General features: G+C 44.3%; 1 protein-coding gene across 3 annotated transcripts in view; it reads right to left on the minus strand.

Annotated features, from left to right (window-relative positions):
- Nucleotides 1-17966, minus strand: part of USP28 (ubiquitin specific peptidase 28) — a 156003-nt gene that overhangs the window by 24960 nt on the left and 113077 nt on the right. For all 3 annotated transcript variants that reach the window (XM_068240790.1, XM_068240791.1, XM_068240792.1), the window contains 5 exons: nt 16188-16366; nt 10764-10842; nt 10511-10590; nt 7511-7634; nt 456-651 (listed from right to left, as the gene is read on the minus strand). In XM_068240790.1, coding sequence (XP_068096891.1) covers nt 456-651; nt 7511-7634; nt 10511-10590; nt 10764-10842; nt 16188-16366 — 658 coding nt within the window. The remainder of the gene's footprint in view (nt 1-455; nt 652-7510; nt 7635-10510; nt 10591-10763; nt 10843-16187; nt 16367-17966) is intronic.

The raw sequence follows: 17966 nt of genomic DNA on the forward strand, positions 1-17966 counted from the left end.
TAATCCCAGGTTTATACAGGACTAAGCAAATTTTGAATGCAAATTTATGCAGTTTAAAACTTGACTAAATCAGATCTTGCCAAAGTGGGATTCAATTGGTCCATTTTCTAGTTGCATATATTTGCATACATAATTTGCATAATCCTGAATCAAAAGGAATTTTAATTTTTTGGGCCATCCCTTGTAACAGTTTGAGCCACAGGTCCACTTAAAAACAATAAAAAAAAAACTTTGCAAAAAATTTTATTGAAAAAAACATGTTACAAGGATTTCATTGCAGACATCAAGAGGTTTACAGGTTTGTACATAAACATTAGTAGCCGGAACCTATACAAAGTTCTGGTCGATTTAAGTCCACTCAAAAAGTCATCTAGCTACGTGGCTTTAATTCTGTGTTTTGCAGACCTGACATCGTCACCAGTAAACTCTTGATGAGAAAACGTCATTGCACTCACCATTAATGTCTCGGCCAAGATAAGAGCACCAACTACTTCGCATTTCCTCAATTGCTGCCAAATCTTCTTTGGAGATCTTGTTGTTGAAGATGACATGCATACACGGGATGATCAAATTGTTCAATATATTGATTCCTTCAGTCACCTGTTCCTCATCCTCACTTTCAAACATTTTAGCAGCCATTTTATTTAAATCCTGGAAAAAAAGTGGAAACCATGAGTTAGAAAAAAAATAATATTCTTTGAAACCTTAGGTCACCTAAAAGGCATTCATCTTTAGGGGTTTTAAACTGCTAGTGCCCCTATTTGGTAGAGGTTGACTCGTTTCATGTCCAGACAGGAATTTTTGCAAAACTCTCCATTCGAGATCATGAGAGGTTTGAAGTAAACGTTTTTAAGTAGAGTGGGGGGAAGAGCGATGTCAAACACCTGCATGGGTCTGGTCTTTATAAATTATCAATAACTCCATAAAGAAACCAGCCTTAAAGAGACTCCGTAACAAAAATTGCATTGCATTGTATCTGTTTTTTATCATCCTACAAGTTCCAAAAGCTATTCGAATGTGTTCTGGCTTACTGCAGCACTTTGTACTATCACTGTCTCTGTAATATATCAACTTATCTCTCTCTTGTCAGACTTGTCAGGCCTGTGTCTGGAAGGCTGCCAAGTTCTTCAGTGTTGTGGTTCTGCTATGAACTCCCCCTTCCATGCCCCTCTATGCACACTGCCTGTGTGTTATTTAGATTAGAGCAGCTTCTCTCTTCTCTCTTATCTTTTACAAGCTGGATAAATCGTCCTCTGAGCTGGCTGGGCTTTCACATAGTGAGGAATTACAGACAAGGGCAAAGCTGTTTGCAGGAAGAAAAAAGAGCAGCCTGAAACTTCAGTGGAAGATAGCTGCAGGGGGAAAGAAACACACAAATGATCTCTTGAGATTCAAAAGGAAGGCTGTATACAGCCTGCTTGTGTATGGATGTATTTTCTATGTGTGGACATACTGTACATCAACCTACTTCCTGTTTTGGTGGCCATTTTGTTTGTTTATAAACAAACTTTTTTTTTAAACTGTTTTTAACCACTTTTAATGCGGCGGGGAGCGGCGAAATTGTGACAGAGGGTAATAGGAGATGTCCCCTAACGCACTGGTATGTTTACTTGTGTGATTTTAACAATACAGATTCTCTTTAATGTGTTGCCATCATAAAATTGGGCATAGCTGGATCTGAACCCTCTATAAGGCTGGATCCACACTATAAGCGCTTTTGTGAGCCCTTGTGATTGCTGAGCGCTTTTTCCCATTCACTTTCATTAAAATCATGGTAAAAATGACATAAAATACACAAAATGCATAAAATAAAGATTTTACATGATTTTTACCATGATTTTAATCAAAGTGAATGGGAAAAGTGCTCAGCAAGCGCTCAGCAATCACAAGCGCTCACAAAAGCGTTTATAGTGTGGATCCAGCCTAACAGTAATTATAGATTGACGGCATATCTTGTAATAAATCAGAGTATGATTTTTCTATTAAAAAATTATATTTTGTATGTATTTGCTTATGATGCATATATACAAAAATGTGAACAGTTCCAAGCAGCGTTATAAACAAAATGTTCTAGCTTTTGTATTTAAAATAATCTTATGAAAATGTCACTGTCTGAAATAACCTTCCCTATATTGGAAAGCCCCAGAGAAATATTTTGACTTTATATGCACTGAAAGATAAACCATCCGGCACTATGCTTTATAGGTCCATTCATCTGTCATTTACTGCTTCATTGTTTCAAGTCATGCATACATCCATGATTAAATATTCATATAAACAAATCGTTCATACCCTGTTCAGTAGCTGTTGTGGGGCAATGTGGGAGCAGCGGTCCGCCTGACGACCGTTTCGCTCGAAAACGAGCCTCAGAAGAAGCTCGTTTTCGAGCGAAACGGTCGTCAGGTGGACCGCTGCTCCCACATTGCCCCACAACAGCTACTGAACAGGGTATGAACGATTTGTTTATATGAATATTTAATCATGGATGTATGCATGACTTGAAACAATGAAGCAATAAATGACAGATGAATGGACCTATAAAGCATAGTGCCGGATTGTTTATCTTTCAGTGCATATATATTGGATGACCCTTTCAGCATCCTGAGCACACGGAAGGCTGATACCCTGTCCCCTCTGTACCAGGAGATCCCTCCATTTTTTTGCTCTATGACCGCAGTGCCAGTCTTTTTTTTGTTTTCTTTTGGTTTTTCTTTCTCTGAAGTACAGTAATATTTTGACTTTATAACCCTAAATTAACAGTTTTACATTTAAATTTTGCATAACACAAACCTATAATGAAGTTAAAACAAACCGTATATTCCGACGTATAAGACGACCCCCCAACTTTCAGTTAAAATATAGAGTTTGGGATATACTCGCCGTACAAGGACTACCCCTCTTCCAACGCACACAAATACAAAACAAACTATCATATACTGGTGCGTATGAACTGATACTGGTGCTGTACTGTATGTGGTATCCAGTTTATAACAGTATATAGGTGATTGATTGACTGGTTGGATTGGTCAACTTTCCCTCTCCCTAAGCGGATTGGCCAGCTCTCCTTGTCTACCTGTTTATCAGAGCGGTATGGAAGAATAAATTGCGTTGTGCTCATTAAAACACGCCTCTTTCACCCTTCTGGCCCGCCCTTGTATCCTATTTACTTCCTTCTCTGCTTCTCAGATCTCACACATGCACCTGTCAGTAACAGGATAGGGCGTATCACCCGGAATCAATGAGTGGCTGGATGGTGTACTGGTTAAGGGCTCTGCCTCTGACACGGGAGACCAGGGTTCGAATCTTGGCTCTGCCTGTTCAGTAAGCCAGTAATTCAGTAAGGAGTTCATTGGGCAAGACTCCCTAACACTGCTACTGCCTACTGAGTGCGCTCTAGTGGCTGCCTCGCAAGCGCTTTGAGTCCGACAGGAGAAAGGCGCTATACAAATACTGCCATTATTATTATTCCCTTAGGATATAGCAGGTGGCAACTTGATGCCAGGGCAGGAAGGGACTGAATATCCCTCCAAAAGAGGGACAAGAGCAGTAACATATTGACAGACATTCCAAGTATTCTTAAAGTGTTCCTGAGGGGGCGATGGGAAGGGAGGAGAGGTATTGCCTGCTTAAAGAGAATCCAAGGTGGGTTCTAAGAATCCCAATAGCAGACAGAGGCTGGCTGTGCATATAATCACCAGCCTCTGTTGCTATATATCGTACCACCAGGGCCCCCCTACGCCCCTACGCTCTGCCCCCCCATAAATCACAGCCGCGCTGTCGACACGCAGCGTGTCACCAGCCGGCTGTTTACAATTGCCTATCAATCTCCGCCGCTCCTCCGCCTCCTCCATAGCTCCGATCCCCACCCGAGTCCCTTCCCTACAATCAGCGAAGAGGGAATGGACACAGGCAGGAACCGGAGCTATGGAGGAGGCGGGGAGCGGCAGAGATTGATAGCAAATTGTAAACAGTCGGCTGGTGATTTGATTTATGAGGGGCAGAGCGCAGGGGGGCCCTGGAGGGACGATATATAGCAACAGAGGCTGGTGATTACATGCACAGCGAGCCTGTCTGCTATTAGGATTCTTAGAACCCACCTCGGGTTCTCTCTAAACGCCTACTGGAGGCATTCCTGAAGCACTACTTCAGCTGCCATTTGGCAGCGCTCTCTCTCTGGCCGCTCCCCCTTCCTCCCTGCACGCCGCTCTGTGTGAAGCACATAGAGCAGCTCTTCCAGCGTCGTGACCCCAGCACAGTGGTAGGTGGCCGCTGTCCCTGCCTACCGCTGCCACTGAAGAGGAACGCGCTGCGGCACCCAGGTTTAAAGGAGGATGCTGAAGAGGATCGCCAACAGCCAGGGGGAAGATCGCGGCTGCAGGATCAGGTAATGTATGAAAGTGTATTGTAGTGTAGTGTAGTTAATTTGAGTGTATTTTAGTGTAATGTAGTTAATTGGAGTGTAGTTTAGTGTAGTTCATTGGAGTGTAGTTTAGTGTAGTTGATTGGAGTGTAGTTTAGTGTAGTTAATTGTAGTTTAGTGCAGTGCAGTTTAGTTTAAAGAGTAAAGGGGCCCATACACTCAGCCGATTTTCTGTCCGATCGATCGATCGCAAATTGGTTGTCCAATCGACCGATCGATGGCCGATTTCGATGGATTTCGATGGATTTCCATCGAACTAACAGGGTGGAAAATTTAGGTCGATCTGATGAGATTGCTTATCAGTTTGCATTGGCCTTAATGGAAATCTGATGGCAAAAAAATGCCATCAGATCCAATTTCAATAGATTTCAAACTGAAATCTATTGGAATTCTATCCTGGTAAAAAATGTTCTAAAAACGCATCAGATAGATCATCAGATGCATTTCTTATCCATCTGCTGCCAATCTGACGAGTGTATGGGCACCTTTACTGTCAGGCTGCAAAAGCTAATTTAAACCTCTATTCTCCTGTGTTAAACAGTTTAGAAGGAAGCCAAAAAGGCAACACTGAAGATAAAAATCTCTCTTTCATTTGATGTGTGCTTATCAGCAAAGCTGTTAGACCCAAGCTCTTAAGAAGCCGCAAGCCGCAAACCATACTGCAAAGCATTCTGGGGCCCTCCCCTCGGCTGCTAATGAGAAGTTACAGGGTCAAGTTACAATAGCATGTAACTCAGTCCAGCGCACAGCACTGATAAATCTCCGGGCAGAGTACACTGCAGGAGTCCGCTATTGTTCCTAGCCACATGGCTACTTAATATTCACTGCACAGTACTGTTATTCAGTAGGAGCTTTTCTGTGAGTGGAATCATCAGGAAGCAGGCAGGACATGACGACACATTTGGCTTCATAGGAGACAAACATGGAACCTGCCATGAGCTGTCAGAAGCATCATTCTCTGCAAATACTATAGCCAATATTTAGCTACTGATATATGTGTTTATTTTCTCTGAGACCTTATACCTAACAGCTCCTCTTTAAGTGTAGTGTATTGCTGTGTAGTGTATTGTAGTGTAGTGTAACTGGTGGGGAAATGGGGCATAGTGCAGTGTAACTGGGCAGTGTAGTGTAGATCGAGTAGCTTAGAAACATTTTTTGGGGGGAAACTTCCGATCAAATGGAAAATTTGATCAGAGTGTTCAAATCGAATAAATAAATAAAATAATTGTATGGCGTGTAGCTACCAAGAGCTTTGACACACTGGCTATAAGTATATTGGTTAGCAGTGGAGCATTGCTCTTGCAGATAAGGGCAGTAATACAAAGACCACTAGTATGGTGATGCCCACAGCATTTGCTAAGCATTTTGATTCTGCATGGATGGTACCCATTTGACTCATATGACCACCTATTCTATATCTTAGAGTTAGCGGCAAGGCATAGAATACAAAGTTTTACCCATCTGCTGAAGAAGTAATGAAACACATCAGTGATTCTCTATAGTGTACAAGGAAAAGTAACTTTGAAGCAGCGTGGTATGGTTACCTTTGTTATAGACAGGTTTATTAATGGGAGTTAAAAAAGCCCCTGTGCAAACCACTCACTGTTGCCTTCATTATAAGCCAACAAATTCATCCCAACAGTGTAATTGCAAAGCTGAGATAGCATTACTGCTCTTCAACTTTAACATCTGTTCCCAATATTGCACACTACTCATCAACCAAAGAGAACGCTGACCTCTTTCAGTAACTAGCACTGCAGTGGGCTACAGAGGAGAAAAAAAAAAAAAAACTGGAAAGATGCTGCAACCATGTATCAAGTACACTGAAAAAAAAAAAAAAACTTTTCTCAATTGGAAAGGCCTCATGAGAAAAAGTGACCTGCAAGCAAAGCTAACACATGCAAACTTAAAGAGAACCCAAGGTGGGATTTAATTAGGTTACTGGGGCACAGAGGCTGGTTGTGCACACTAAGACCAGCCTCCGTTGCCCCATGGTGTGCCTCCATGTCCCCCCTGCGCGCCGCTATACCCCCCGCAGTGCTGGCGACAGGCAGCGCGTCGCCAGCACAATGTTTACCTATGCCCTGTCAGTCAGCGCCACTCCCCGGCATCGGCGCTACCCGTCCGTGTCACTTCCCTCCTATCAGCGGGAGGGAAGGGACAGGGGCGGGTAGCGCCGATGCGGAGGAGGCGGGGGAGCGGTGCTGACAGACAGCGCTTAGGTAAACATTGTGCTGGTGACACGCTGCGTGTCGCCAGCACTGCGGGGGTATAGCGGCGTGCAGGGGGGACATGGAGGCACACCATGGGGCAACGGAGGCTGGTCTTAGTGTGGACAACCATCCTCTGTGCCCCAGTAACATAATTAAATCCGACCTCAAGCTCTCTTTAAAGAAAACCTAAAAAGACCAAAAAAATGTAGTTACTTAAACCGTGGCTTCTTCCTGTCCGCTGTAGTCCCTCAATGTCCTCCAGGCCCCTTTCATTGTGCTGCTGCCCTGGCCATGAACGCCTTGAGTGTTCCCATAGCTGGGAGCAATAGGGGCATGCGCAGTTTGTAAAACGTGCATGCGCAGAACACTCCCAGGCATGCCCGTGAGACTGAGGAGGCGTATGGCCTGGGCCCTGCAGTGGCCCATGTCTGGTCCAGCCAACAAGCTTTTTGGAGGGGCACAGTGACACAGACCAGGAAGACAGCAAGGGACCTAAAGGACTATGGAGGGGGGGGGGGGGGGGGGGGGAAGGAGAAGCCTCGATTAAGTTTAACTGAAGTTCTTTTTGTCACTTAAGGTTCACGTTAAAAAGTTCCATTTTCACAGCAGCAGCTTCTCGTGAGTTGTATCGCCCTAATACACAGGTGTCAAACTCCAGGCCTGGAGGGCCAGATCCATGCCAGAGTTTAGGATAGGATAGGACTGAGAAAGAGGAATGTGTTCAACCGGATGGACCACACCTTTCCGGATTCAGACCCAACAAATAATTTTATCAGTGTCAAAAATGTGTATGGACCTCGGCCCTCGAAGGACCAGTTTGACCTCCCTGCCCTAATACTAATGAATGCAGCACTCTTATCCAGACTAGAATTCATACCAAAAAGCATTTCCTCCTGAAGACTTCAATGAGGTTCTCATCTATTCCACGTTTGACTCCGAAACTCAGCAGGGCACTGTTATGTCGATAAGCATGCACAAGATATGTGAGGGCTTCAGGGTACCTAAAAAGAAAATGCAAAGTTACATCTTATGACTGCTTAGTTACATGAAAATGTTGAATATGGATAAACAAAACTGTCACTGATATTCGTAATAGAACTGGGTCATACAATGCAAGTACATCAGAAGATGCACTCAAAGAAGGCCATCAGTAGTTCCAAAGGCACAGTAATATGAAAAGCTTTAACTTTCACATAAAAGCCAGGCCTGCTCTGCCATTCCCAACTATAAGGCCTCTCCAGTTTTTAAGTCTAGGAGATGCATCCACTATTGAACTCACAATACAGAACACTGAGCTACAATGTACATTCAGGCTGCTTTCACAGTAAGACGTTACAGGCGCACGTTAGAGCAGCCTGTAACGCAGCCCACCGCACAGCAATGAAAAATCAATTGGCTGTTCAGTGCCCACGTTGCGTTACATTGTAACGCAGCACGTTTAAATAAAGTGCTGCATGCTGTGCGTTATACGCGGCTAAGCCGCGTTAGACTGTTTGCACATGCTCAGTAATGTTGGAGGAGGTCTCCCCTCCTCCTCCACGGCCAACCACATGGCTAATTAATATTCACTGCACTCAGTGACGTGCAGTATTTCCTGGAGTGGCCGCTCTGTGCGACGATTGGCTGGCGGGAATACGTGGTTTCCACATGCATGGCACAAAAAAGGCACACCAAGAGCTGCAGAACGCAGCTCTAGGTAGTGTCCTCGTCCACCACCAGGCGTTGCGTTAGGGGCACGTTATGTGACCTATAACGTCCCCTAAAACGCAACGTCCTGGTGGGAAAGAAGCCTCACTATCAGGAAGCCTGACAAAAAAAATTGTTACCTTAAGTTCTTAAAGCAGAACCTATACTCAGAACTTCCTCCCTTAAAACAAAAAACACATTTCTTTGCTACAACTTATAGAACTCCTAATAAGATCCAGCAGTTCTTCCTGGAAGCACAAAGGGTTAAGCTCCAGTGTTTACATATTAGCACAGACAAGCACTCAGGAACAACTGACAGCTGTGATTTACACTTGAGGATTACTTGCAGATAAGGGGGAGTTACAGGTTGCTCCTTATAAACACACACAGTGAATTTCTCAGCAACTATAGGCGTTTTATTTGTCTGCTGTGCAAGAGTTTAGGTCCACTTTATTTTATCAGACTATAATTCTACTTTAAAGTTTTTATTGAATTTTGTGCCAAAAAGCAATTTAATTTTTTTTTAAACGCCATCATCTAATGCATTCCTACATATGTTGAACCCACCTGCGGAATGCCATTATTATTTTATGTACAGAGAGCCAACATTTCCGTAGTGCTGTACATAGTACAAAACAAATATTAGGGCGCATAGATACGTGAGCCGTTCAACATTATGTACAATAACTATATCAAGCAATACAAATACATATAGTTGATGTGTGGCTTGAGACATTGCCAATATGGTACATGTTCATATGATAAATTAAAGCAGCATAAGAAAACAATAGGAGGTCCCTGCCGTTGCAAGTTTACAGTCTAGAGCAGGGGTAGGGAACCTTGGCTCTCCAGCTGTTAAGGAACTACAAGTACCACAATGCATTGCAGGAGTCTGACAGCCACAGTCATGATTAATAAAGGCAAATGCATGCTGGGATTTGTAGTTTTATCACAGCTGGAGAGCCAAGGTTCCCTACACCTGGTCTAGAGGATAGTGGGGTGGAGACACTATGGGAGAATATTAAATAATTACATACACCCTTTTGCTAAATAATGACCTGGGGATCAAAACTTACACATTCAAAGAAATCTTAAATCACTATGGGACATTAAAGGAATACTATCAATAACCAAGTGTTCTAAAATTACAATGTACAAATAATGTCTAAGTAGCTGTGCTAAACATTTTCCTACTTTTCATGTTAAATATCAGAGGCAAAGTCTTTAAATTCATTGCGTGTAGATTTTAGCTACTTTGGAATGTCTCATTTGCAGAGGTATGAATCTGTATGAATCTCTGCAGTCTGACATACTAAGAAAAGTGTAATATTTGAAGCAGATTTGAAAACAGGTATCAGGTTTCACACAGTTTTTTTTTTTTACAAATGTTTATTTTGCACATAAGATACATTTCCTCTGCTCTCTGAAAGAAAGCTCTGCCTGTCTCTGACTGAGCTCTCTGCACACAGAGTTAACTGACACTCTGAGGGAATTTCCCCCCTCCCCTCATGGCTGAGTCTGCCCTCAGAACTGGCATCAGAAAAATGTGAAAGGAATTAGATCACAGTAATCAAATAGATAAAATAGATAAGCAGTGAAATGTATACACCAGTACTTAGCAGCACTTTCCAAATATTTTCTATCTCAATTGAAACAAACATGTTAATCGATAGTGTTCCTTTAACTGATCCATTGCTGGGGCACTGTAATGTAAACTGATGAACAGAATACCCATGCAGCTAGGGGCGACCCAAAAGTACTAGGCAAGTATAGGGGACTAAAAGAACGAAAAGCCCTTCTACTAAATAGCAAATGTTTATTGAAGTTTGCCTGGTGGTAAAGCTACCCTAGTCAACAATGATCCCTCATGTCGCTAAAGGGGTTCCTAACAGATCTTCAAATTCCATCCTCTGCCTCATGGGAACGGCTCAGTAGATGAAGATAAAGTTTGCTTATCACTACTACTGAGCTCCCACTTCTTTCAATGGAGAGGGCAGCTTCTCTCTACAGAATGTCTTCACCAGAGCAGACACAGGATGAAGATCAACCCACCGTGCTCTTACTTTAGTGACCTGTATTCTTGCTACCAATTCATGTTGACTTACTATTTTCAGTTAAGAAAGTAACAGCTGATCGTGTAGGTTTCCATCTAACCCAGGTTAGAGACAGGTTTCCCCTAATAACCACTTACTTCCTTTTCTGATAAAGTTCTAGTCCAGTTAGAAGATAAACCGCCACCTTCCGAAACTGGCTGTAATCTTCATGCCACTTCTGTAGAGGAAGGACAGATTTTTAAAACATGCTTATATTTACACTGCACAATTTACATCACAGTAGTCAAGTGTCTGCCTTCTCTACCAGCATTTGGCCTTTGTGTGTTTTATTTACTAACACTAAAGAAAGAAATGCAAATAGAGAAATCGAAGCACCAAACCAATACCAACCTGGTATTCTCTCATGTCCATATCATTTGGGCCAATCTCTTTTAGCTTAGCTTGAGCCACCTTCATAATGCTTATTGAGCTGAGAATAGAAATAAAAAGGCTGTTTTCAATATTTTTTAAATGTGTGACTTTTGAAACAGATAAGACTTTAGTTAAAAATAGCCTGCGCTGAAACTAAAACTATAGTGATTCCAATATCTTAACCTTCTGGGGACTGGCTACCTAACCCCCTTTAAGGACCAGGGCATTTTTACGTGCGGGGGGAGGAAGGTTTAGATAGTCAGGCAGCCATATCTCCAGTATAGATAGCTAGGCATCGGGGTCCCCAGTATAGCCATCAGCCTTTACTCACCTCCCAGGCTCCAGTGATTAGCAGCTCTAGCCCCCTCCGCTCTGCCCGGCATCCCCACTCGCACTGCCGCTAAGTTCCGGGTTGCGGCTTGCTGAGATAAAGCCAGGACCTGACAAGGCAAAGCGAGCAGAGATGCCGGTCAGAGCGGAGAGGAGCAACGATTGCCGTGGGAACATTAGGCAGGTGAGACCCGGTTCGCTTCTTCCCCTCTGACCTCCGCTTACAGTGATCACTAGCCAATCGCTATGGCTCCTGATCAGTGAGGGGAGAGGTCAGCTGTCATATGACAGCTTAAACATCCCTCTTGGGTGCGAACGATCGTGGTGGGAGCGGTAAAAGCAGGTGCTACACTGCATCAGAGTTAAGCAGCAGCAAGTGTGGCGTAAGATTCATGCTGGGTGATCCCCAGAAGATTGAAGACCATGGCTTCAATCTATCAAAGGTGGTTCGATAAAAAACAAAAACAACAACATTTGGTGTATAGACCTTTTTTGCAAATTCATCAAGATTTTCACTGGTGCGGCAGAAGCTCAGTAATTTACCAAAGCCCACTGACGAAAACCTGTTCAGTAACCGGAGTACTGTATATACTCGCATATAAGCCGACCCGCATATAAGCCGACCCCCCAAATTTTCCCTGAAAAAACAGGGAAAAATGATTGACCCCCATATAAGCCGGGGGTAGGAAATGCTGGATTGGTGCAGCCCCCCAGTGTGTCCCAATATAGCTAGTATAGTGCCCAGTTTAGCCAGTATAGTGCCCAGTTTAGCCAGTATAGTGCCCAGTTTAGCTAGTATAGTGCCCAGTTTAGCTAGTATAGTGCCCAGTTTAGCTAGTATAGTGCCCCAGTATGGCTAGTAAAGTGCCCAGTTTAGCTAGTATAGTGCCCAGTTTAGCTAGTATAGTGCCCCAGTATGGCTAGTATAGTGCCCAGTTTAGCTAGTATAGTGCCCCAGTATGGCTAGTATAGTGCCCAGTTTAGCCAGTATAGTGCCCAGTTTAGCCAGTATAGTGCCCAGTTTAGCCAGTATAGTGCCCAGTTTAGCCAGTATAGTGCCCCGTTTAGCCAGTATAGTGCCCAGTTTAGCCAGTATAGTACCCAAGTATGGCTAGTAAAGTGCCCAGTTTAGCCAGTATAGTGCCCAGTTTAGCTAGTATAGTGCCCCAGTATGGCTAGTAAAGTGCCCAGTTTAGCCAGTATAGTGCCCAGTTTAGCCAGTATAGTGCCCAGTTTAGCCAGTATAGTGCCCAGTTTAGCTAGTATAGTACCCAAGTATGGCTAGTAAAGTGCCCAGTTTAGCCAGTATAGTGCCCAGTTTAGCTAGTATAGTGCCCCAGTATGGCTAGTATAGTGCCCAGTTTAGCCAGTATAGTGCCCAGTTTAGCCAGTATAGTGCCCAGTTTAGCCAGTATAGTGCCCAGTTTAGCCAGTATAGTGCCCAGTTTAGCCAGTATAGTGCCCAGTTTAGCTAGTATAGTACCCAAGTATGGCTAGTAAAGTGCCCAGTTTAGCCAGTATAGTGCCCAGTTTAGCTAGTATAGTGCCCCAGTATGGCTAGTAAAGTGCCCAGTTTAGCCAGTATAGTGCCCAGTTTAGCCAGTATAGTGCCCAGTTTAGCCAGTATAGTGCCCAGTTTAGCCAGTATAGTGCCCAGTTTAGCTAGTGGGGCATCCCCACTCGCACTGCCGCTAAGTTCCGGGTTGCGGCTTGCTGAGATAAAGCCAGGACCTGACAAGGCAAAGCGAGCAGAGATGCCGGTCAGAGCGGAGAGGAGCAACGATTGCCGTGGGAACATTAGGCAGGTGAGACCCGGTTCGCTTCTTCCCCTCTGACCTCCGCTTACAGTGATCACTAGCCAATCGCTATGGCTCCTGATCAGTGAGGGGAGAGGTCAGCTGTCATATGACAGCTTAAACATCCCTCTTGGGTGCGAACGATCGTGGTGGGAGCGGTAAAAGCAGGTGCTACACTGCATCAGAGTTAAGCAGCAGCAAGTGTGGCGTAAGATTCATGCTGGGTGATCCCCAGAAGATTGAAGACCATGGCTTCAATCTATCAAAGGTGGTTCGATAAAAAACAAAAACAACAACATTTGGTGTATAGACCTTTTTTGCAAATTCATCAAGATTTTCACTGGTGCGGCAGAAGCTCAGTAATTTACCAAAGCCCACTGACGAAAACCTGTTCAGTAACCGAAGAAGAGTACTGTATATACTCGCATATAAGCCGACCCGCATATAAGCCGACCCCCCAAATTTTCCCTGAAAAAACAGGGAAAAATGATTGACCCCCATATAAGCCGGGGGTAGGAAATGCTGGATTGGTGCAGCCCCCCAGTGTGTCCCAATATAGCTAGTATAGTGCCCAGTTTAGCCAGTATAGTGCCCAGTTTAGCCAGTATAGTGCCCAGTTTAGCTAGTATAGTGCCCAGTTTAGCTAGTATAGTGCCCAGTTTAGCTAGTATAGTGCCCCAGTATGGCTAGTAAAGTGCCCAGTTTAGCTAGTATAGTGCCCAGTTTAGCTAGTATAGTGCCCCAGTATGGCTAGTATAGTGCCCAGTTTAGCTAGTATAGTGCCCCAGTATGGCTAGTATAGTGCCCAGTTTAGCCAGTATAGTGCCCAGTTTAGCCAGTATAGTGCCCAGTTTAGCCAGTATAGTGCCCAGTTTAGCCAGTATAGTGCCCAGTTTAGCCAGTATAGTGCCCCGTTTAGCCAGTATAGTGCCCAGTTTAGCTAGTATAGTACCCAAGTATGGCTAGTAAAGTGCCCAGTTTAGCCAGTATAGTGCCCAGTTTAGCCAGTATAGTGCCCAGTTTAGCCAGTATAGTGCCCAGTTTAGCCAGTATAGTGCCCAGTTTAGCTAGTATAGTACCCAAGTATGGCTAGTAAAGTGCCCAGTTTAGCCAGTATAGTGCCCAGCATAGGTGGGTAGTGCTCCCCCCCGCTCCCCCCGCGGCCGCCGCTGCTGCTGCTATTACCTTGTTAGACAGCGGCCGCTTCCTAATCCGCGTTCCTCTTCTTTCTCAGAGTGTATCACAGCAGCGCGCCCGGCGCTGCTGCTGTGACGATGCAGGGGGCAGGAAAGAGCGCGGCTCCCTATAGCGGCGATCTGTATCGCCGTTACCAAGGGAACCGCTCTTTCCTGCCCCCTGCATCGTCACAGCAGCGTGATACACTCTGAGAAAGAAGAGGAACGCGGATTAGGAAGCGGCCGCTGTCTAACAAGGTAATAGCAGCAGCGGCCGCGGGGGGAGCGGGGAGGGGGGGGAGCGGGGCGCGGACCACCCGACCACCCACCACTAGACCACCAGGGAAGACTCGCATACAAGCCGACCCCCCAACTTTTGACCCCCTTTTTGGGGGTCAAAAATTCGGCTTGTATGCGAGTATATACGGTAAGCTGTTCCGTGCAATGACAGCATTGTACTAGTAAGAGGCAACCAGACATCCCTAAGATGTATAGGTTTTTTATACTGTTCGTCATACTGCCTCTGCTTGCTCTGAATCTGTCCATTAGTCTTTTTAGTTAAAGCGAATCCGAGATGAAAAACTAACTATAACAAGTAACTTGTCTATATAGCTTATCTAAAGTTTAGATAATTTACACAGCATATCTAGCTGCAAACAGTTTAAAAAGTTTTTTATTCCTGTGATACAATGAGGGCAGCCATGTTCTATTTGTCACATTGTCACAGGCTGAGGGCTGTAGATGCTATCAGCTTGCCTGTGTGTAAATTCAGTCCCCTCTCCTCCTCCCCTCTGAAATTAATGGCTAGTAACCTCCTCCTCTTCCTGCCCAGACTGAGCTCCCATAAGCCCTTGCTACGGTGCCAAGGCACAAAAGGAGCTGTGGGCGAGGCTTGTTTAGTTTATAGGGAATTAAGAGTATTAAAACAAAAAGTATTTGGCTAAAACTATATGAAAGGAACACAATTATGCAACGAGTAAAAGTTCATCTCGAAACCACTTTAATTTCCACAGCTTAGATGAACTTCCAAGAAACATTTACAGATGCCATGCTTAAGCAATTTCCCCACTAGCCCATTTTGTTCCATTCTCTCTGCTCACTGCCTTGGGGGTAGAAAAGTTTGTCCCACCTGAGATGCCTGCGCAACCTATCAAATCTGATTACAGGGACTTCCAGGAGACAGGAGCGGTTTCTATTGACTCCCTGCTTCTGTCAATCATTGGGATAGCCAAACGGAAGGAATTCAAAGCTGTTTTTCGCCACCTCAGAGCTGCTGGTAATGACCGAATCTGATACCGCATGCTGTAACCTTGATAAATTGACATATAAGGACATCTCTTGAGGCAGTTATGAAATAAGTCGGTAATTTACCTCACTTCTCGGTAATTTCAGCTTTCCATGCGGTAACAGCCATGATGAATTCACATTTTTTCTAAATGCTTGGTTAAGTCAGCTGTTTTCTGCATTACCGAATGTGGTAATGCTTAATAAATGGAGTCCCATGTGAGCCAAAACCTCATTTAACTTTCTCCCAAGACTTATCCCATCTATACCGGCTTCCCTCTTACTCATGAGAGAGTCAGAGGTTACAGCCATGTCATGTATGGGGTTGTTTCCAGATGTGATCTGGAGGATCATACTAGTGAAGAAACAGACTGTTCTAAGTGGCAAACTCCATTTTGGGGGTGAGGGTCTGGGGAGGGGTATAGGAAAACTGAACGGAAGCAGTGGAAAGCAAACGGAGTGAAAACGGATCCGATCGACCTGTACTAACAGATTTGTTTTTTACAGATCCGTTTGCCACTAAACGCAAATGCGAACCGGGCCTAAGGCAGTTTATGCAGATGAGGCTTTATGATCGTGGTCAACTATCACTGTTAAAACCGCTGCCTATTCACTTCTAGGTCACCATTAACCCAAAAAAGGATATCGCGATAGAATTGGATTTTAGTCATCCAAGCATGTTAAATTCAATGATTGGATGCTTGGATAACAGTAACATGTTGAGACAAGCCCACATCTGCCAACCTGAGTAAATTAGGCATGCATATAACAACTTCAATAAGGCATCAGTTCATAGGCTACAATGCAGTCATGCTCACCGTTCATCATAGCTGAGATTTTTATCTGCAAACTGCTCTAGCAATGTCCGTTCAATCACACGAGCAGGGGCCTTGTTCTGAAAAAAGTACACCAGAACATGCTGCAATCGAGGGTCACTGGACAAAGAGGGCTCCTCCTCAGCAAGCTTGTGGAGCCGTGAATATTCTTCATGGAATGCCTGCAGAAAGCCCAACAGTTACCAGAGAGTCATCATTCTCTACAAATATTCATAAGCATTATGGCCAGCAAGATAAATTAGTTCCCCTGCCTTGCAGCTCCAGCTTTCCATGTTTGGATTTCAGTTATGTGTGGAGTTTGTATGTTCTACTAGTCTATTTGTGGGGCGTCCTCTCCCATGTCAAAAACACTGATGAGTTAACTAGTGCCCAAAATTAGCCTTAGAATATGGTTAGATACACAACTATAGCAGGGATTCCATTTAGAGTTTCTCTGAGGGATGCTCAGTGATATGACTATGTACTCTAACGTGCTGCAGAAGAGGTCAGCACTACCTAAAAGCACAAGAACAATAGACTAGAAATGAAGGATGTATATTCCATTTCCTTGTGGAAGAGTCACTGTTCACAGGTCCACCAATATTTCTGAGTTTAGTATTCTAAAAATCCCTGGTGAAAGCTGCATATTCTGGTGCAGAGATTCTCCATGGCAACAACTCAATGTTTCTGGTCAGTAGCGCTCTCACGGTGCACTAGCTAACAGCTTGTAAATTGAACTAGAGACTGGATCAGCCATGTTTGAGGAGTCTCTGCCAAAGCCTACAGTTGTCACCAGGCCTTTCCCAAAGTGCTGTGACATTAGATCAATGAAGATTTGGCAGCAGTGACACCCCCATAGAAGATGTGACTACGCACCTTACTATGCCACTTACAATTCACCATTTCTAGAATTTTCTGAAGTTCCTATTAAGTTGAATTTAAATCCGATTTGTGTCAGAGATATTATATGTTGCATACACACATATACCAAAAACCAGAACAACATTTAATTAAAATCTTGTCATCTCAGACTACAGAGTAATATTCATGCTTGTCTTTGACCCAAAGTAATGTCATTTGTTTGAAAAGTTAAACACATAATTCTGACCCTGGTCACAGCAACTTGTGTGAATGTTGATATCTTGCATAGTAACGCAATATCCAATTTAGTTCTATCACTTATTTTTCTCAATGTACCCAGAAACAATTTACATTGTTCCTTCGGCACAATTTATCATAGGTTCCCACATCCCTCCACTCCCAGGCACTCACCTGGAGATTTACTTTGGGATGGTGCACAATCTACTAAAATCTTTACCTGAAAGGAAGTGCTCATTTTACTGAGCTTTTAAAGGAAACCAGAGCTGTAAATATAAGAACCAATACTTACACGTGTTTATGCTGCAGGAGGCAGCGTTTTTGTGGCTACACTTATGGGTGCGAAGATCAGGATGACCACACTTGTTTTATGACGCTTGGGAGATGGGCTCCAAGGCCATGATGGGCATTAAAGGAGTCATCAAGCAACTCCTGCTACCCACAGTACTACTTACCCAGGGCTTCCTCCAGCCCCTGGCAGCTGCCATGTCCCGCTGGCCCCATTCCCTGATGATGTGCAGGACGACCTCCAGGTCGTCCTGTACTGCGCCACTGTCAATCACCTCCACGTGGTCCGGAACGTACTTCGCAGTAGTTCTGCGCCAGCACAGTACGTTCCGGACCACGTGGAGGTGATTGACAGTCGAGCAGAGGATGACCTGGAGGTCGTTATGCGCACTGTCG

This window comes from Hyperolius riggenbachi, chromosome 6 (assembly GCF_040937935.1).
Source record: "Hyperolius riggenbachi isolate aHypRig1 chromosome 6, aHypRig1.pri, whole genome shotgun sequence".
Taxonomy (NCBI): Eukaryota; Metazoa; Chordata; class Amphibia; order Anura; family Hyperoliidae; genus Hyperolius; species Hyperolius riggenbachi.